This window comes from Morchella importuna, assembly GCF_003444635.1.
Source record: "Morchella importuna strain M04M26 chromosome Unknown Morimp01GS001, whole genome shotgun sequence".
Lineage (NCBI taxonomy): Eukaryota > Fungi > Ascomycota > Pezizomycetes > Pezizales > Morchellaceae > Morchella > Morchella importuna.
This window is the reverse complement of record NW_025763398.1, coordinates 3161886-3183224: the sequence shown is the minus strand read 5'-3', so window position 1 is coordinate 3183224 and position 21339 is coordinate 3161886. Positions and strand designations below refer to the sequence as shown.

Sequence of the window (21339 nt, the reverse complement as noted above, 5' to 3'; positions counted from 1 at the left end):
TGGTACGTACATTATCACAAACTACATGTACATGGGAGGGGGTTGTCATATTCGATGATATGTGTTCAGAATTCCCCTCGATGGAACCAATTCTAGTTTTTGTGATATATGTCTTGCACAACTGTCAATAAGCACGTGACCAGAAATCTTCTATGGCATGAAGGAAATGATCGGATGAATCATGCACTACAGCGCCGTACTCGTATTTCTCTGACGTTTGTGGACGTGACTGATATTGCATGCCATACAAAAATACGCCAAGCTCATGATTTTGGGTGTATGCAATAATGGCCCAGTTCAAAAACGTCAGCGAAATACTAGTACATATATGTATGTATAAGGTAGATGAGACGGAAGCCACACTAAGCACTTTAAATTTAGCTCCGGGTGCTCCAGCTCAATATGCACGATCTTCGATCTTGAACTGCACGATATCGGTTCCGAGGATCCTATCCTGGGGGCGAATTGTGGGGACTTTACCCTTCATGAGGATCAATCTACTAGGTAGAAACCGTCTCTATCACTACTGGCAGCGTCATATAGCAAAATACCTCACACTATTCAGATTCCAAGATCAACAAGATCAATTTTCCGCTCAGCTCTTCAGACTATCAATCACAGAGAGGCAGGACAGGCCGGTGAATCTCCAATCCGCAGTGGCGGTTTTGTTTCTTATTCTCTGACCGTAAAGAATATACAGCTAGATTAGTCAGGAATCATTGATTACTATTTGGATTGGAATGACTCAATAAAATATGGACTAGTCTGGTGTGTAAGAGACAACAGCCTCACGTTACACGAAACCATAGATCAACAGACTTTAAGACCGTGATCGACATCTACAGGCGGTCTTTATGTGGCTATCAACAAGACAATTTGGAAGATGGCAAAGCGAACTTTTAACGAAATCTCAGCTCAAAACTATTTTGTGGGGTTGCAAAAGGGCTGTCGCCACGCTGAGATACTGGACGCATGTTCGCACCCTTCCATACTAATGAAAGAATACGACTTTACTATGAAAATCATCTAGCTTTGGGAGTTGAAAATAGGTTAGAGTAATTTCAGGATGTAATAGAGGCGATTTGATTAGAAGGGACATCTTGTTCGGGAGAGACAGACTAGAGGGGAACCATAGTTAGCAACGTCCAAGAGAGGATAATGTTATCTATGTTGATGATAGCACAGGGCGCGGACCGATAATGTTGAAAGAGAGGGGGTTGATAGGTGAGGGAACATAGGGCAACCACGAGCCCAAGGTCCTGGGTGAAAGGAGCTCCCTTCCCTCCTGTTTGGTAGCTAGAAAAACACCACATGCAACGGAGAGGAGGTATCAGAGGCGTCTAGTAGTACGGGCGTTGGACGGCGTTCAATATGCTGGCTGGATCTAGTGGTTAAGACCAGCCCCAGTTAGGAGGAGTATCTCTACATATGTAGTGTTATCGACGTTACTGACAAGCTTCCGGCCTAGGTCGGCACTTACGACGTTATATCTGTTGTAGACCTCCAAGCACAGTCCATAACTTGTCACAGCCTACGGGCTGGATATATACACAAGCCCGGTATTGTTGTCCTCGGGGCGTCTCGGGGCGCCTCGAAGACGATAAAAAACGATCTGATAGGGCAAAAATTAAAATCAAAGGTATATTTTTGTTCATGACCTCATTCGATTAAGGCATATTAAGTGTGTATGATAGCCAAGAATTGTCCTTGGAAGTCTTCGAGGCAAGCTTAAGGACAGGTATTGTCCTCGAAGTTCCTTAATTGTCCTTTTATAATTTGGGTCGCTGTCCTTGTGTGTCATCGAGGACATACCCTCGAGACAAGGACGATCGTACTCGTCATGGACCACACTATTAAGAGGGTATTTTGCCTCTCTGGGTCGGGTCTGAGACCCTAGTTAGACTTTTCCTTGTAACATTATACCAGAGTTCCTCCTCTCTATTTCATATGCATGGCTATATATATGCGGGATCTTAATCCCGCTTAAGGTTTAAACATAATTTCCAGATGTTTGGGTTATTTGGAATCCCTGACACAGCCCATGATCAATAGGCCGGTCCTTTTTCAATTAGGCTAATATCTGAGTGTACTCATGGCTAGATGGAAGTTTTTTGTCTACAATATATATATATATATCAGCAGTTCGTCGGTTGTGGTGGCGCAATTGAATGGGCATAAAATAGCCAAATGTGGCCATGGGGATCTACTTAGTGAATGACCAATTATTTCTATAAATATTAGTCCTTCCTCCGAAATTCCAATCAAAATACAAAGGGGTGATCTCAAAATAGTACAGCGAGTGATTTTTCATGCTTGGATAATTGGAATAACTCTAGGTTTTATAGCCCTAACCCATAGTCAACTTTGATTTACACTTTCATTCAATGAGCTAGAATCAGCCGGGTTACTTAAAAGCCACACATCATTCACCAAAGATCGACTAGCTAGCCGCCCATGCATCTATGATAATGTGAATCCCAACCATCAGCCATGCAAAGAGGAATAGCCGCCAGCAAATCACTCAGTGGGCACGCCGATTAATTTGAGGAAACGGATCACGGAAGAGTTCCTTCTTTAGTAGTGAAGCCTCTGGGCGGGGGTACTTAGAGGCGTGGGTGCGCTGTCCGCAGAATCTAAGTCCGCTCTTGGTATTTACGCTTTTGCCAGCGTATACATTTGTGCGAACATTTATTTGCGTTAGTCGGCCTTTTTCCCCCCAGCTAATGAGAGCCCTTCGACAGCTGATAACCATGAGCCTTCTAGGTAATGAGCGATATATATATCTGGGAAAAGCTGTCTCATATATAGTTTTGTCTCAAGAATAGAAATAATCGATCAGTCCACGATGCCGGCTGGGGCCGGGCTAGTGACAGTCACGGGGTCAAAGATGAAACAAAACTTGAAGTAGTGGCCCAAACCACTGATATCGAAAAAGTGAAGAATGACAAGCGAAGAGGAATCTAGCTAGTGATGCTACATGGCTCGAGATACCGACCGCTGCGTTCAAATTGTGGTTATGTTATAACTTATGATGGACGGACTAGAGCTTATGTATGCTTGACGGGCCAAGACGAACAGCAGCTCATGGTAACAGTCTTTCTAAAGTTGGCAACAAAGTTACCACACTCTAGAACTACCAACATTTTCTGAACGCCTCCACTCATCGTTACCAATAGCACCCCGCTTGAATCCTCTGGAGAGACTTGCAATTGAGATTTCCCTATTGCTAATATTAGTTACGCTAGTAATCTAACCAGGGTATCTAGGTCTCAAAATACGGTCAGGCAGTTTAATCAATATAAAGAACACGCTCTCGATGCTGTTTTGTATGCCATGGTCCCATGTCTATGGTCTTGAAACGTTTCGAAACAATATCGAGTGAGTGTTTGTGCGCCAAGCCACACACATTACCGTAATAAAAATTGAAAAGAGTACTGAAAAGGGACCATGATAGGTAAGACAATAGCGATATAACTCAATATTTATAGATGATGTTTGATCTGATTGGCATACTAGAATCAAATCAATTTTCTTAGTCGTCGAAGTGGGTTCTGGCAGACTTTGGCCTACTGGAAAGCCACTTCATGATGAAGTTCAATAACTAGATCTTAGCTCAAGAAGGGACATAAATTTTAAGATCTCAATAATTGCCGATGCAGTAGAGATGGCTTATTGTAATTAATGAGGGAGTAATTAAGGAAGCGTCCCAGATTCGACTCCGCATCAGACATTCGGGGTGATTGAGCATTCATAGCCCTCATAAGCGTTGCTATTTAGTGCCGATTAACTACATGTACATGGGTAATATTTTCATATTACGATCCCCCAGGCTGAGCCTTGGTCCGAGATAGCCCCATAATCTCTGGATACATACATCAGTCCAGCCATGAAGTTTTTGGATGATCTGACTCTCTTCCCAGGCCGAAAACAAAAGTAAATCAGCTGCAACGCGTGTCTACCTACGAATATCTGAAATATCTACCAGTTAATCCGCTTCAACGGCCAAAGCGATACACCGCTGGAGCGCTTCCTTGTTTACTACACGCAGGCTTAAATAAGGACTTAGGCTCGGCCCCCGAAGCTGACATCACCCCTAGTCTGAGATATCGTGGCAGCTTGCGCGTAGGATACCTTACTGACATTCTCCACGGAAACTCTTAAAGATTATAATTAACAAGTATAGTCAAAACAACGAATATATTCAAGACAATTGTTAAAATACAAGTTGCTGAGCAGGTGGTGCGATTCTGGGTTCAAAATACAGACAAAAGTATTTGACCCGTCAAATAACCATGTTTTTTCCTCCAATAAAATGACTAATGATGGAATATTTAAGATTAAGAATATATTTGGGAGTTGTTTCCGGTAAGGGTACCGAAAATTATACTGTGCCAAATATGTCCTTAGTTGAGCGATTTGTGGCCAAGCTTTTCAGAACATATCAAAGCCGCTAAATAGGGCGCAGGTAATCTACATATACTTTGATCACTGGACTGTAAGTGGACGCTACCTAAGGGCTTATTGCCCCGTGTTATCACTTCGCTGTTTGAACCACTTACTAGTAGGCCAGTGCCGTTTATCTGGAAAGGTCGATTACCAATAATCAGTGGATATTTTTCACACGGGGCTGATACATATCTAAGGCCTGAGTAGACTTCACAAAATAATCTGTCCTTGGTCGCCAAAATCGGTTTTTATCGCCGCAGCGTCAAGCTCGAGCATCCTCTAGTTCTATTGGTCTACCTTAAGCTTGCTTGTATTTGTTTTCTATTTAAATCCCACCCGGGTATTATAACTGCATCTCCACCCGGATAATCTCTTGAGATGATGGGGTCACGCCTCATCACTTATCAAGGGAGGAGAGCGTGATAGCTCAAAAGATTGGATTTTCACCCCTCAATGGCACTCTATTCTACCCCACAGACGGATACTAGAGACAATTTTTGTTGTTAGTTCGACTGCGCAAGTGTGCGTTGTCCTGAGTTGTTTGATTGCGTTGCACTTTGTCTTTGGACACTTCGTGACCTACTTATTCAACCTGACCAGTTAATCCAGCTCGTTCGTTGGCTCTCTTCAATAAAGATTACCCATAATAGAAACAGGTACGCTACTGCCACTCTATTAGTGAATATCCTCTCCATATCCCTACATGTACCTAACACACCTCTACTGTTGTAGGAGGTGCAAGGTGATATTCCAAGTGTGATGTGGCATAACGTTAATCTACCTGAAGAAGATACTAGCCACAACGAACATCTTTTACGGCGTTCAAACCCATCCAATTATGGCGACCATAGGCATCTGTTACGAAACCTAGATGTGGGGAGTTTAAGTTACCCCTTAAAGTTCCCAGAGTCAGATGCTGTCTGCGGAGACTTCCGGCCGCGCAGTGGGATATCACTGGATCTGTCCACAGCGAGGATCCACCCTTAAGTTCATATGCACTCCACAGGAGCACAGGTATTTTTCATGGCAACATCCCTGAGTGACGCGACGCCAGTCTACCGCTGTGATCAGTAATAGGTATGTGAGTTCATCCACCTAAAAGTTCCAATAACATTCAGAACGAACCATTATTGATACGAAGCTCTCGTACCACCATGAGGATCTAGGCAAGGCCTTGTCGGCAATAGGAGCTCCCCAAAGCCGCCGGTACTGCAAAAGAGTCCTGTGATGTCAATAAACTACCGAGCAAAATATATCTTTGCAGATTCATGATAATCACCGGGACTTTCCTGATGCTTGTGCAACTAGCCCTCGAAATATTTAGATACGACAGATACTGATGTTACAAATTCACATGCTGGTCTTTACTCTTCATCTGGTGATCAACACATACAATGGCACTGTTATCAACAAGGCTAGGTCTCAGTCGGAACAATAAAACGCCGACCCACCGCGGCCTCTTGTTGAACCAGCTCGTAGAAGCACTTATGACTTGCATCAATACAGCCAAGTTAGTAGTTATACGCGCTCAATCTAGATCTTGGGAGAGGGCCACACCCGTTGGTCATTGAGAAAAAAACCACCATTAACGCCGGCTCCAGCTCCCCGTGGGGAGGAGTACAGGATAGCAGACACCACACTTTCACCACTGAAGTTGGTCGATCCCATCCAGCGGGTTTTGCTTTGTCCTTCTGCCGGATTCGGGGTGCTGGTTTTCCAGATAAGGATGGCTGCAGTATAACCATTCGTAATGGTTAATCTCCTATGTACCACCCGCAGCCGCGGAAAAAGGGACGGGGAACTTCACAGGGCTTCTGGATCATGAAACCAGTCGATTGGCTCAGGAGTTTTCCTTAGACTAAGGTCCCGACAGCCCTGCCGATACACAGGACTCTACCTCAACTCGACGTTTCTGTAGAGAGTAGAGTGGGTAACCTTATATGCAGTCGAGAGTAGAGTAGGTAACCTTATATGCAGTCGAGTTAGAACTCCTGAAATTTTTTTTTCTTTGCTGCAGGATCCAATCCCGAGGGATGGGTAGGGATTTGGAAAGATGCACCGTAAGCTGTTATTTTTGCTTTTTTGTTTTGTGAATATTTTTCTTTTGTTTTTTGGACACCGTACTCTGGGTTGGAGAGGTTGGGCCGGGTTGGTTGTCTCAGAAGCCGTACTGGAATTTGGAATTCCCATGACTGGGGGTCGGAGAAGGGGGGGGGGGGGGGTTATGATATTACGATGGTCCGGTAATTTGACCTACGGGGACCGGCATTATTCAGTTTAAATGTCGAGGTCAATAACGGTCCTGACCTGCCCTTTTTTCCTCCTTTCTTTTTACTACCGTATAAGGTATTTATATACAATCTGCCCTCGCTCGCTACGATAACCATTTATTATATTCACAAGACGGTTCAGTTAGCAATCGACCTGACTCGTTTCCATACTTATTTCTTTTTCTCTCTCTTCCTTTCCTGTAGTGTGCCCTGGATTTTGTATGATATGTATCTACATGTAGAATAGAGCACTTCAGTTCATGCAGTCAGCTTATCACGAAAGCTTATATCTGCGCAGTAGAGAGAGAGCCTTCAGCAGCTGTAGCCTCCACTGGCCAGAGACGGGAACCCCCGTCCTTTGCCACCAACTGCATTTTGATGTGGCAGGAAACGATTGTGCATGCCAAACACAGCCCATCACTCGCAGCATCGCCCAAAGGAAAAATGTCTTGGCCGCCCCCACCTTGGCGCTCGTCATCCCGTAACCGTGCGCCCCCCTAGCAAGGCTTGACTGCTCTGCTCAGCCAGGCTACTACTGCACGTACCGTAGCTGCCAGTACAGTCAACGAAGCAGAGAAGGCGCACTCACTGCGATTCGAACCCGCACCCACCACCGCCCCCTCCGCACCCACCACCCAGGCTAGAACCAGCGATCCAATCATTGATATCACCGACCACCACCATGGCGACAGGCACGCTCCTCTCGCACCTCCCCTTCTCGCCGCATATCCGCCCCCTCCACGCGGCAACATATCTCCTCGGCGTCTCTCTCTTCTCAATCTCCTTCCTCGTCTTCCTCAACAGCTCCGTCTCCTTCGTGGTGACAGACCTCCTCCACATCGCCCCGCCAATCGGTAACATTGTCGGCACCCTCGGCTTCGCCGACGAGCTCGTGGCCATCGTGGCCGCCCCCGTGTGGGGCGTACTGTCCGACGGGCCGCTCGGCACGCGTGGCGTCGCCGTGACGGGCTTCATGATCATTGCGGCGTCGCTGGTGGTCTTTGTGAATGTGCCGAGCGTGTATCCGGGGCTTCTCCTCGCGCGCATGTTCTTCTCGGTCGGCGCCGCGGCAGTGGCCACGATGGTGTCTGCGATCCTCCCGGAAATGACAGCGTCCCCGCTACCGCCGCCGTCGTCGTCGTCGTCGTCTCCGCCGGCTGCCCTCCCGCGCGGCCGTATTGCAACGCCGCCGCCGTCGGAGCTGCCGACGCCGGTGCCGCCGGATGTTGAGGCTGCTGCTGCTGCTGCGGCGGCGACGACGGCACGGCGACACCCGACGGGGAAGCTGGCGGGGCTGGTGGGGCTGTTTACAGGGCTTGGGGCGCTGCTGGCGCTCGGTGCTTTTCTGCCGCTGCCGACGCATTTCGAGGGTGGTCCGGGGGGAAGGGAGGAGGCGGTCAGGAGGGCGTTTTATAGTGTTGCGTTGGTAGCGTTGGCGGTAGGGGTGTGGTGTTTGTTGGGGCTACCGGCGCCGGTGCAGCAGACGGTGCAAGAGGAGGAGCAGGTGTCTCTAGGGTTCCGGGCGAAGCAGTGGTTGTGGACGAAGGTTTGGGGGGGCGATCCGGCGGTGCTGGAGCCGCCAGTGTCCCCGGGGTCGTGTTCGAGCCGGAAGAGCGGTGGTGGTCGAGGGAGTGACCATAGCGGAAGTGGTGGTGGTGGTGGCAGCGGCGGCGGCGGAGGGCTCGTGTCGTTGAAAGCCGCGGTGAGGGCCGGGCTGTATGATAGCCGCATTGCACTCTCGTATCTGGGCGGCTTTGTGGCCCGCTCCACAAGTGTCGGTATATCGCTATTCATCCCGCTGTTTGTCAACCACTACTTCATCGTCAGCGGCAAGTGCCCTCCCGACTCACAGGACGACCCGAAGCACGGCTGCCGCAAGGCGTATCTGCTCGCTGCGGCGCTGACGGGCATGTCGCAGCTGAGCGCGCTGCTGTGCGCGCCGCTGTTTGGCTACTGGAGCGACCATCCGCCGTTTGGCTCTCACCGGAACACGCCGCTTATACTGAGCGGGGTGCTCGGCGTGGCGGGATTTGGGGGGTTCGCCATGGCGCGGGTTGCGGAGATGTCGCCGGGGGTTGTGGCGTGTGTGGTGTTGATGGGGGTGGCCCAGATTGGCGGCATTGTGGGCTCTCTGGGCGTTATGGGGCGGGGCATCGTCGAGGAGGAAGAGATCGAGGAGATGGGCGAGGAGGAGTATGTGTACGATGAGGATGCGCGGGAGATTGGCGAAGAGGAGCCATTGCTGAGGAGGAGGGACAGCGGTGGGAGTGGTGGAGCGGAGAGCGGGATCGCGGTGACGGGGAGGGGGAGGAGGAGGAGGAGGAGGAGGGACGTCAAGGGCGGGATTGCGGGCGTGTATAGTTTGTGCGGTGGGGCGGGCATTCTGGCACTGACAAAGCTGGGCGGGTGGGGCTTTGATGCCGTGAGCGTTGGATGGCCGTTCTGGATGCTGGCATCGTTTGAGGGAATGCTGGTTGTGGGCGCGGTGGCTGAGGCCGTGTGGGGGCGGAAGTAGCTGGCCGTGTTTCTGTTAGTTATCAGTTAGCTGAGTACATGCATTAATGGTTTATGAGAGTGTTGCTGGAAATGATATATGGGTTTGCATGTAGCGATTGGAGGTATTTGTACGTCTTTTTTCTTTCTATTTTTTGTTGCAATTGTCTTTCTCTGTTTGGTGTCTTGCATGTTGCCTATCTGCAGATATTCTGCGCCTTGGATTTATATTGGGCGAGTCGCACACAGATAATCTCACCCTTTCATCCACTTGGTATTGTCAAAATGGTCGGATATCAAGCGGGATGATATCTTCCTCGACTGGCAATCCACTTTTGCTCTTCTTCAATGGCCACTACTTTGATGCTAGTTAATGAAATCCTTGTTGCTGCAACACTGGGCCATGGTGCATCACGAGTGGTCACTCGCTAGTCTTGGCATTTCGGGTTTTTGTTTTTTTGTTTAATTCATCAATTTTGGCATTTCGGGTTTTTAAATACGTAGCATGGCGTTAGTAACGAATTCGAACATGATGTAGCAATACCGCTGCCTGTCATCGCTAAGCAGCCGTGCACGGAAAGCAGATGAAGGGTTGGCTGCGGATACCTTTTCAGCCGCCGATTAAGCCTTCCGTGGTGGGGGGCACGGTCAAAGACGTGAATCGTTATACCGAATTGAAGATAAACAACCCGTCAGCATAGGAGGCGACAGGAGCGCGTTTTCGATTTACATGCGGACACGAACACACCTAGAACCGTTCTGAACTTAGCATCCTGTTTGTAAAGCTAGAGAGGACCGCATGCAACCTCTCCACTGGGCCCCGGCCAGCAATACAGTATACTGAATAGACTCCCGTCCTACAAAGAGTAGCCTAGTGCCACCACGTACACGAGAGCCAGCACAATTGGGTTGGTTCTTGCCCAACAAGTACTACTTGTGCATAAACAATTCTGAAGATTACTTCCAAACAGAAAATGAATAAACAAAACTCTCTAACCGGCTCAAACGAAACGATACACGTATGTAAAGAAGCCAGCCCCGCTTAAGTTGTGCCAGCGCAAAACTAAGATTCCAACTAGAGCTATAGTTCGTCCATCAATCTGTGAAACCTCCTCAAACATGCTAGCTATCTACGCCCTACCTACCCCTCGCAATTAAAACCTTACACCCACGATTCTTCAATTGAATATACGCCCAACCCAATCCTTCTTCCCTCAAACCCAAGGCTCAACCAGATGTTTCTCTTCCTCTGGTAGCCGGCGGCGGGAGCTCTCACTAGCACTACTAATCCCTGGAGGTAAATCGATGGAGTCCCCACGTCGCGCACGGCTTGTACTAGCTAGGTGTAGAAAATAGATCAGTGGCAGATGTGCATATTGTCGTGGTCCCTCACTTTTCAGGATTTCGAGTGTTCAAGGTCTACGCGGATCAACTGGCGCTTAGTGCCTGCGAATGTACCTGCATCCGCACTGAACCCAAAAAAACCCGCACCGAGCCTAGCGACATAACCGCAAGGAAAAATTCTAGTACTCTCTGTTTTTTTTTTTCCCTCCCCTTCTAAAAAGAGTCGAATTAAATACAAGACCCGCTCTAGCGGTTAAGGCTTTAAACGTGGTTTCTCAATATGAGGAATTGAGCCGCGGCCGGAGGATGGTTATTTTAAGCGCGAAACGTTTCGCGTTACATGTGTGCACATAACCACTAACTACATACTAGCAGCTGTCAAGACTATTGCGGTGAACAATGCCCTCGGCGCGTGCGGATGGGGGGTCATAGAGGTACATGTAGGTTTGACATGTGGTATGTTGTTGCAATTGCTTGCCTGGCCATGGGTCTTTTGTTGGTGAGCATGAGGCGCAGATCTAGATATCTCTTGATACATTTCCTATATATTGCTAAAGTACCGCTGTACATAACGGAAGTAACTATAGAGCCGGCTACATGTATAGCTGCGTATCAGCCACCTCCTCTACGATAACTAGGCATGGATTTGCGAGTGGCCGTAATTATAAGCGCTCCTTTCATTTCTAACTTTCATGCTGAGCGCTCATGAGCAGGTTCGGGGGATCCAGACCGGACTAGACTAAAGGAGCTGGTGATAATCAGGCCTTTTTAATTTTACAGCCCGGTATCTGTGCGACGTTTAACCAAGCGTTAAGGTACCGTCGGCAGTAATGCCCACATGATTCAAACTCACATTTCCTGATACATAGCGCCGGGTTGAGAGAGAATACGCCTTGCTGGGTAATAGGGGAGTAAGGCCGACTTGGCCTTTTTATAGACCCTTTGAAGAGTCATGGGAGCTATGTGAGCATGGGCTTGCGCTTGTTAATATGTTGGTGGTGGTCGTGACTTAATTAGAATCCTGGTTTAGATATGAGTAGTTTTGATGTCATAGCCGCCTTTATGAGATTAACCACCCAGTGCTAAGGTGGAGTCATATGTCAAATTACAACTACAAGTAGGACCTTTTTATGGTCTTATTCCTGGTGAGCCTAGCCCGCTAGGGTTCAAACTCTGCCTTGTGTCGAATAGACACATGACCACAAGGTTACATTAGTTTAGTCCTCGAAGCTTCTCGCTCGGGCGTTGACAGAAATCTTCTAGAAGATTATCTAAGCTCTACGATAGCTCATATGACAGCGCCCAGTCTGTAGAGATGTCGTAATCTGCAAGTAACTAACTAGTAAACGGGACGGGTGCGCCAAATCATAGAATATCACTCGCACATAAACGTGCCTGGTGCGACTTCATGAACCTGTGAACATGCCAAAATAAAGGAGAAAAAAAAGGAAATGGTACTTTTACTAAGGATTGTCTTATCATCAGTTCATCCCTTGGAGCGTTTCTTGGTCTGAAGTCTTCTTTCCGCCGTTGCTCGTGATCGGGTCGATTTATGCACCGATGAGCTGTGTAGTTTCATCAATGATTGAGATTACCGTAGGATTGATGAAATCTAGGAGTATGTATTCGCTCAATGGACGTGGGTACCGCATTCTGTATTTGACACAGAGTGCATTAGATAGTACTTGAGTGATTGGATTCTCCTACTATCGCTATTCTTGATAGTAGGGCAGAGATGAAGAAGCCAAGGTGTACAAAGCGGTCCGTTTGCCAACTGTGAGAGTATATTTCTCTGTAACGTTAAAATTGGCGCCGTATGCTCACTGCTTCTGTAGTAGCACAAAATAGTAAATTGTAAATGCTGACCCCTCCGGTTTTAAGTTCCCAACGTTTTTGATCCGGCCGAGGTGTTTAACAGCGTAATCCCTCTCCTTCCATGTAATCCACTCACCCTCTGGCTAGTATAGTCCGACCTCACGGCCGGCCCGCCATCGAGGTTCCGGGAACAAAAACCAGCCGCAGCGCCATAATCTCCCAGTCCACTGTCATCGCACACCGCATCCGGATCTCGGGACTTACACGCGGGGGACGCGGACGTGTGTGCGGCTTTAATCGCGGGCGCTACCTGGGCATGATGGATCTTCTAAGCTGTTCATTGGTTACAATCCTACTGACGGGGAGCGGCGTACCGGATAGGAGGGTCAGGGCAACGTCAAAGAAGATGATAGGTATGTAGGATCAAGGGCTCTGTGGTACTTGGAGCTAGGCCGAGTGGTTCGAGGATGGGGATAGGCGGGGTTTTCGCTGGTTGGCGTTACTGCGTTAATTGATGTGCGGTCTGTTTATATGTGAGTAGCCGGATTGGTTCGCTGGGTTGGAGCACGGTGCGGATTGACGAGTGGGACGTAGTCGGGCTTGCTCAGGTGGAAGATGCCATTGGTCGCTCGGTAGGGTGTTGGATTACGTATGATGCTTTCACGCGAGTGATAATTCATGACTCGGTCAAGCTGCTTGGCAGAATTGTTCTCCATTAGATACATATATAAATACATGTACATGTACACAGATATATGCAAGTAGCCACATCACACGGTACGCGGCCAATAACTTTCACCACATCTGTCTCTCCACCGGGTGACTCTTCATCCAACCGGCCACTACAGAAACCCGAGTAAACCAGCCACTACCCCTCGCATATCCATCATCGTCCGACTACTTCATTAATTCACGGCTACTTGCAATCTGCTACCTCTCGACGAGGTGATGATGATTGAAGCTGGTCTTCGCGCAAGACCACTAGTCGTGCTCGAGAACCTACCGTTCCCCAACGCGGTCATAGCGGTAGATGGGTAGTTTGGGTTCACAATCTTCACATTCCATATCAGCATCAACAGTTCAACTCAAGATTGTGTGATAGAGTGGTTGTACTGTACCTCCAGTGACAGTATGGAGGACCCATCGGTCACGCTGCTACGAGCCTCGATAGCCAATGTGCCTGTACCCCTCCTATTTGAGTAATCCTGCGAGACGAGGGTTATCTAAACAATCATTATCATGCACATTAGCAACCGTCTCTTTTGATAAACGATTCTCGTCGAAAACATATCTGATATCTCCGGCCATAACACCATCGGGAAAGGAAGCTCACCGTATCTGGCAACGATGCCACAACGCTAACCGCCACTTTATCCGCGCTATTCCCAGCCGCATTGCTGACCTGGAGCTCGAATTCCATAGTCGTCGGCGTACCTGGCGCAGTGAACGTACATGTCTTTCCGTCCGTGCTGCAGCTAAGTACCATCGTTGTCCCAGCACTGGTCTGCAGCCATTTGTACGTGAGTGTATTCTCTGGGAGGTTTGAGGTGTCGGTGCGGCCACTGAGGGTTACTACTTGCCCGACGGTGACGGATATATCGGGACCGGCGTTGGCTACCGGGACTGCCGGGGCTACATTATTGCAGACAAGGGCTGCATCGGCTCTAACACCTATGTGTAGATTTCTGGTTAGTATCACTCATGCCAAAGACAAGAGAATATATACCTGGCCATGGATCCAACCGCCCCACAATGGGTCCATTTAGGTCTTCCGCCGCTCCGGGGATACCGCCCAGCCACGGCCCCGCACCCTTCGCCAGCCATGGCAACTCATCAAAATCAAACACAACCTCTGGGTTCCCAAACAGCACCAACTCTGGGAATATAAACCCATCATCCATGATTGGCTGCACATACTGCCCAGCGGTTATACCGTTCCCGTTGACCATACTTGCCGACGGTACCCTTGCTAGGACCTCTCTGGAGGATGGCGTGATATCAGGCGTAGGGCGGTAGCGCCATTGCCCGCGACGGCCGTCTGGACGGGGGACGACGGATGAGAGAAGACGCTCCGTGGTGACTCCGGTGCATGGGTCAACATCGAGAGCGTAAACCTCGACGTTTTGTGTTTGGTCTGTTGTGTAGCCCTCAATCTACACACTTGTCAGAAATTTGCTAATATGCGGATATTGGATCATGAGCTCTCACTCGGGTCTGCGCGAACTCGCCGGCGGGGTTGCCAACGATGCCAAATTGCGCCTCGGTGATTGCAAGGTAGACGGGCTTTGTACCGGGCGCAGTGTAGAAGCCGAGGTTAGCCTCAATAGAGTAGGCCGCGACAAGGTTGGTGTCGACATAGACACCGCTGTAGGTTATGTAGTCGCCCACCATGAATGGCGCGAAGAAGTTTGGGTCTGGTCTCCCGGATGCAACCGGAGGGGCCTCGAATTGGCTTTTTGAGATGTGTTAATCTTCGGAAAAGAGATGAGCTAGGAGAGGAGGGGGTATACTAGACGCTCAAGGGGATGCCATTTGTGTTCTTCGGGCGGTTCTTAGACGGGCAGAGGGGGTCGTCCGTAGTGGCGGGATTAGTCCTAGGAAGGCACATTGGGAAGCCCTATATCACGCCAATTATCACCAACAGTCCCTCCCCAATTTCACTATTTCTAGTATGAATGTATATACTAACAGTAGCTGCCCTAATCGATGGATTGTCCGTATCCGCCGTCAGCAACGGCCAGGCATCATATACCCTCCCGAACCTACCGACTGGATCATTGATGATGACCTTCGTCCCTGTGGGTGCCGGGTTCGACGCATCGGGCCAAGCACCACCAACATACATCACTCCTGAAGCGTAGTCGATCGCGGTGATGAAACCGTTGGCCGTGTGGCCGAACTTCTGGGAGATGTAAACCAGGCCCGCAATATAAACGCCATTTTTACGGTTGGCGCTGACCTATTATTGTAGTGTTAGGTATTGAGCAACGAGAGAAAATGGAATTCGGCGGTACTGACTGTGACTTCCCATTCTGTTACGCCAAAGCGGGGGAAGTTGAGGGCTCCAGCAGATGTGAAGAGTTCACTCCAGGAGACAGTGATAGAGGGAAGAGTCACGAGGAGGTTGCGAGGAATAATAATATTCATGCCATTGACGCTGAGGGTGCCGCCAGAGAGAACGTCAGAGACATTGGCGACAGTTGCTCTAGCACCAAGAACCAAAGTAAGTTTCTACTCGATTAACTAGTTGGTAATTGTGAGAATAAATTACGCTTGTAGCACTCCGATAGCGGAAAAAGGACTTGGGTTGTACGGGTCTGCAGTTACTTGGCCCAGCGTGCACGTGAGCTGAAGAAGAAAAGTAAAGAAACAGAGGATACTGATCGTGAGCTGCATGTTTGCAATTCTGGAGGCAAAGGTGCCAGTGTAGTATCTTGGAGATGTGAGATCTTAGCTGGACTTGGGGCCGTGAAGAGAAGCATTTTATAGATTTTTATCTCCCCATTTCACGATACATGCTAACACGGATTCTGCTTAACGCCACGCGGTACTTTCTTTGAATTCCAATATGATGATAGAAATATACCCAAGACATCAATTTAGGATACCTTAGTGTCGCATAAAGTTTATAATTTAGAACTTAAGCTTGAGTGAGACATGGTATCTTTTGCACATGTCTCTGACTCAAGTCAACCCCTGATGCCTGGCAACATAAACTATAATCGCATCATGCGCTTGGGATAGACCTCGGGTGGCTTGCTTTAGAGCCACAGCAACCAAATGCCCTACGAAGTATCCCTCAGTGTTTACTCGGACGGACGGGGCCTTGTAATGGGGACGCTTCTCCAAACATCCCACGATTACTCACTACAAGATCTCACTAGCCCCTATTGGGAGCCGAAGATGGAAATAGTCTTAAACATCGGACGGCAGAAATATGTTTCAGTATCTAATAATTTCCACCAATATATTGGAGTTGGTGTTAGTTGATCGGATCAAGTAACCAATCTTTTTGATATTTCCGGATCATCGGTGGGCGGTACTACTATTGTCACGAGATATAGGTGCTATAATCTGCTCAAATAATTCTAAAAAACTAACTTAGTGTTGGTACAACTACAGTCGATCTCGCTCTACAATATATCCACTTATTACAGACCCACATCAGGCCCACTTCATAAAAAAACTACCGCATCACCTCTAAAGACTGTCGATACCCCTTTTACGTCAACTTACCGCTCAATAAAACCTTGAACCCAGAACTATACAACCATATAAAAAGTGCAAATCCACACCTGAAGATATCTTGGCACCCAATTCGATGGTAGCACAAACTTCCTAATGTGCTCTATTTTCAGCAATCGGAGCGGGGGGATTTGGGGGGGGGGGGGGGGGCTTGCATGGGCCGAATGTCTCAGGCGCAAAACAATTGCAAGTGATCATCTGCCAAAGGAAGGGAAGGTGATGGTTCGGAATCCGAGTGGTGGACAATGTTCCCCGGCGAGGTTGAGTTGAAGGAAGGTGGTTGTGAGTGAGAGGGTATGATTCACCCGCATGGGTCCAGGGGGTAGCAGCTTCATACAAGAATTTCGACATGAACTATTGTAGGTACATGTACCTACATGTACCTACATGTACCTAGCGAGGGGCCTTAAAACTCGGTATATAGGTAAACCATATATGTACCAGACATACAGTGGAGTCCCGATAGTAGCAACCTCGATAATAGCATATCCTCGATAGTAGCATATAGTTGGGCAATCCCAAACGGGTCGGTACGGGCAAAGTTGTTCTCGATACAAGCATATCCCCGATAGTGGCACACGAAAATCCGTTCCCGACCATATGCTATTATCGAGACTCCACTGTATATGGAAGGAGTGGGGTCTAGTGAGTCGATACTTTAGCAAAGGGGGGGGGGGGGGCTGCCAAGAATTAGTAGGCCTCGCGGTAAAGTGGGTTAGGTTGTGGATCTACCGGCTTGAGCCGAGGTGCCAAGGGACTGGCTTGATAAAGGGTCGATACGAACTTCTTCAGGGCCCAGTGCAAGCAAGGTAGTACCCGGCTAGCAGCACCCACGTTCAACATCAGTCTCGTGGTACAGGACTCGGTTCGAGATAGGAGTTGTGATGTCCGTGGAGGGCGGGCTCGAGATTCGGGCAATGGATAGAAGGTACATATAGGTCCAGTCTACTAGTACAAGGCAGTTACTAGTACTATAGGCCGGGCATATTTACTAGGCTAACCTACTAACCTAGATCGTTGCTCATTCTCTGTAGGTGTAGTACAGGCACAGTACTGCAAGACCCTTCAAGTTAGCCAGAGGGTCGTTACCCATTTTCCGCGGCAGGCCTAGACCACTGGATCCACAATCATCTATCGAGAGTACAAGGTCCGTGTAATACTACCTACTCTACCCTAATCTACTCGCTTCGGATCCCGGCTCAACTCTATTTCTGTAGCTAGCTCGTTACACGAGATTTGTACTATGGCTTGTCTTGTGCAACTAGACTAGATGGCTTCTACCGCCATGGCGGGAGTGCTCGGCGCCGTGGGATTATATTATATTAATCTACGTGATATTTACTTTGGTGGGACGAGCTCTCGGTAGATAGCCGGGATTTGGGATATTGGGGCACGGGCACGGGCATGGGTAAGGAACATAAGGGCAAGGGCACGGTGTCTGGACTCTGGATGGCCATGTTTCTCTGTTATTCATACTGTGGCGACTTGCTAGTAGATTATCTATGGACTTTGTCAAAGGATTGAGACTTCGTCTGAATGAAAGAGTCACAGAATTCAACTAATGGAGTTCTGTATCTATCTGTAGGTTCATACTCTCGATCTCGAAGCTAAATTGCCACACTAATAATAGCCAACGTTGCAACGATATACAACCAGCTAGATCTTTAGATATCTTTTCGAAGCCGACCGAGACAGTGTTAGTTAAGCCTCTGTCTTGATGAGCTGTTTAAAACACATATCGATCTGCAACTGACTCAGGTACCGTACCTCCCCGATCCCTCTGACTCTGAACTCTACTTCGACTCGACTCGGTAACAGTTCCCATCCACCCCCACTATTACCTCCCCTCCACTGTAGTACCATACATATGCACATTAACATACACAGCTATATGTATTGTGGGTTGTCAAAATTATCCGGATGTTCGCGTCGCAACTAAACAGATTAGCTAGAATGACCGATTTTTGAAACCACTTCAATTGACTTCATATTGAAGTTTAAGATAATAGGGGTATAAGAAATCACAGCAATCAAATCTCTTGTACTCTTTCCTTGTGGTTGTGGAAAAAGGCGACGTTGAAATTGAAAATTTGGTTGCAACAATGTTCGGATAATTTTGTCAACCCGCAATACCTTCCCAAGCTACAGCCACCCTGATTAATTATCTCTTTCGCTAAAGCCTGTAAAGTCTATTATTCCCACTAGCTAGGGGATGGCCGGCGACCGGCTGAACAAGCAACTAACTCGTGAGCTAGATAGAGCAACTTAACTAACTACATGTACATATAGCTGGGTATATACGTGTAGATACTTCTTATACATACATGTATGCCGCTCTATTAAGATGAAACCTTGTCCCTAGATATTTTGTAGCACTCTTGCTGCCTATGGGTATACTTGAGATAGGAGGTTTCTGTACTACATAGGCCGAACTCACGAGTGGGGGGGGACGTACACTGCTTGTTTGAGATATCGAGTTCCCCGCAGCTGCAGTACTCATGAATTAAACAGAAAAGAAAAAGAAAAAAAAAGCTGCAGTACTCGATGGATTAAACTGCTTCGAATCGCATGATAATGCATGATTCCCGATTGACCCACCAATCACCGCCTTCTTTCTGTCAAAGAATCAAAATAGCCTCCTAATCTATTTTACCACAAAAAGCGCAAAAGGTACTGCAACGACTTATTCATCAGTGCGCGTTACTACCCCCACCCCTGGTTTGAACCCGGGACCTTTTGTTATCCTGAGACCAAACACGCGGTGTCTAACCTGACGAGCAGTCTAACCACTAGACCACTCGCCCATACTGGGAGTTGCGTGGGAAGTGATGCTTGAGCTTGGCGGTGTGCCAAGATGGAGTGAAATCCCTATATAACCCTTTGATGCCAATACTCGCAGCCATCTGAGCTGTGCTTTGTGGGGGGGGGGGGGGGTTAATTGGGCTAGGTGGTAGTGAAGTGGTATAGCTTTCTCAGTGTATATAAGCAGGTTAGGTTACTAAGGGATGGGGTCATAATCATTGGCCGAATCTCAGCATATAGTGTAGGAAACATACAAGTAGGTGTTAATATCAACCGGACTTGCAATTGCAATTGGGTGAACACAATATTGGCAAGATTAAATATTGTTAATTCTACGAGATCTAGATCAAGTTCTTCATAATCCACATACCTACTACTATTCTTAATTGCATGCGGTTCGCAGTGGTATCAATGATTTAAATCCTGTTTCCTGTTTCCTGTTTCGGCTTGGTTACAAGTGGGGTTACTTATAATAATGCATTAGATATCGCCCGCTACCACTCCTCATGCTAAAATAATACATGAATATAAATGTTCATCAGGTCATAAAAAAGGACAAAAAAAAAAGGACCAACACCCCTAAACGCCCCCCAAATGATATCTAGAAATAAACGAACAGGAAGATGAGGAGGAAGAAAGGAGAAAAGAAAAGCAGGAAGGAACAACTCTCAAGCAGCTAATAGAGTAGTAGTAGTACAGGAACATTAGTACTAACTATCTGTCTCCAAAATAGGGAGGACTCTGGGTCAATGAGTTGCCGAGTTAGTTGACCTGCAGTGATCAAAGCCATGGCTGTTATATCGAACTCTCACAAAGGCGTTGGATATCCCAAAGAGAACAAAGCCGCACATCTCTACCCCTTCAGCAGTTGCTCCAGCACCACCTCTTTCTCCCTCGCCAGATACTGCTGCGCCAAATCCTACCCACCGCAATTAGCACCACCAGTCCTTGACCTGCATAACTCCACAAAACCAAGAAAGAAGGAGTACGAGAAGAAAGAGAGAGAAAAAAAATACTAACCAGCACCTCCCCCGCAGCCCTCATCTCCCCGACCGCACGATCATAAATGCCCATGATCTGCGCAATCTCACCGCCCGTATCAACCTCTTCGTCGGCCGGCAGCCGCCCACTGAGCGCCTTGATACGCCCCAGGGCGTGCAGCGCCGACAGCGACTGCCGCAGCGATTCTTTTAAGAGCTCTTCCGGATCCGGCCACGACGGCGGGATGTTGGCTGAACGAGGCGTGGTTGCTGTGGAGGACTGCCCGTGGCTGTCGGCGTCGTTCTGGCCACGGTGGAGCGAGAGCAGTGTCTGTGGTGTGTTGAGCGTGCGTTAGTGGAATGTAATAATATATTAATGTATCGATGCATAATCCTTTTTTTGTTGGTTGTAGTTCTTTTTTTTTTCTTTAATTTTTTTCACTTACCATGGCCTGTGAGATCTTGCCTAACCCCTCATCGTCTGAGTCTTGCCTCATGACCCCACCAACACCACCTCCCCCTCCTCCACCACTACTCACGGCATTCCCCAGGTTACGGCTCGCAGCCTCCACGTCCCTGGACCACAGCGACGTGTGTCGATGACCCTCAGTCTCCATCTCGTACAAGCTCCCTGGGGACATTGTTAGCCCCCCGCTCATGATCGTCGAGCTACTCTGTCGGCGGTGCCGTAGCGACGACGTGGGCTTGAACGGACTTTGTGGGGGATCGCGGGGCGATGTTGGGTATGGGATTGAGCGGCGGCCTCCCACTCCTATTCCTGATCCCGATCCTACTCCTACTACCACTACTCCTGGTCGAGGTGTTGTTGAGAGTGGCGGTGGCACGTGTTCCATGGGGATTTGCGGAAGAAAATTTCTTCTCTTTCCTTCTTTCTTTTTCACGATCTGGATTTGTGGTGGTGGTGGCGGTGGTGGTTTGTAGTT

At 48.3% G+C, this 21339-nt stretch overlaps 3 protein-coding genes across 3 annotated transcripts; 1 reads left to right on the top strand and 2 right to left on the bottom strand.

Annotated features, from left to right (window-relative positions):
• Positions 1 to 7398: 7398 nt before the first annotated feature.
• Positions 7399 to 9231, top strand: LAJ45_00798 (uncharacterized protein; the record flags this gene model as incomplete). The annotated part of the gene is made up of 1 exon (XM_046110397.1): positions 7399 to 9231. The coding sequence occupies one exon, from the start codon at positions 7399 to 7401 to the stop codon at positions 9229 to 9231; it is 1833 nt and encodes a 610-aa protein (XP_045977090.1).
• Positions 9232 to 13273: 4042 nt separating this feature from the next.
• Positions 13274 to 15764, bottom strand: LAJ45_00797 (uncharacterized protein; the record flags this gene model as incomplete). Its single annotated transcript, XM_046110396.1, has 9 exons — positions 13274 to 13420; positions 13487 to 13591; positions 13702 to 14039; positions 14095 to 14521; positions 14577 to 14820; positions 14879 to 14985; positions 15058 to 15327; positions 15387 to 15573; positions 15640 to 15764. 9 exons carry the CDS (start codon positions 15762 to 15764, stop codon positions 13274 to 13276), a joined length of 1950 nt encoding a protein of 649 aa, XP_045977089.1.
• A 4504-nt stretch (positions 15765 to 20268) lies between these two features.
• On the bottom strand, positions 20269 to 21036 carry LAJ45_00796 (uncharacterized protein; the record flags this gene model as incomplete). Its single annotated transcript, XM_046110395.1, has 3 exons — positions 20269 to 20334; positions 20436 to 20726; positions 20842 to 21036. The coding sequence occupies 3 exons, from the start codon at positions 21034 to 21036 to the stop codon at positions 20269 to 20271; spliced, it is 552 nt and encodes a 183-aa protein (XP_045977088.1).
• Between the last annotated feature and the right edge of the window lie 303 nt (positions 21037 to 21339).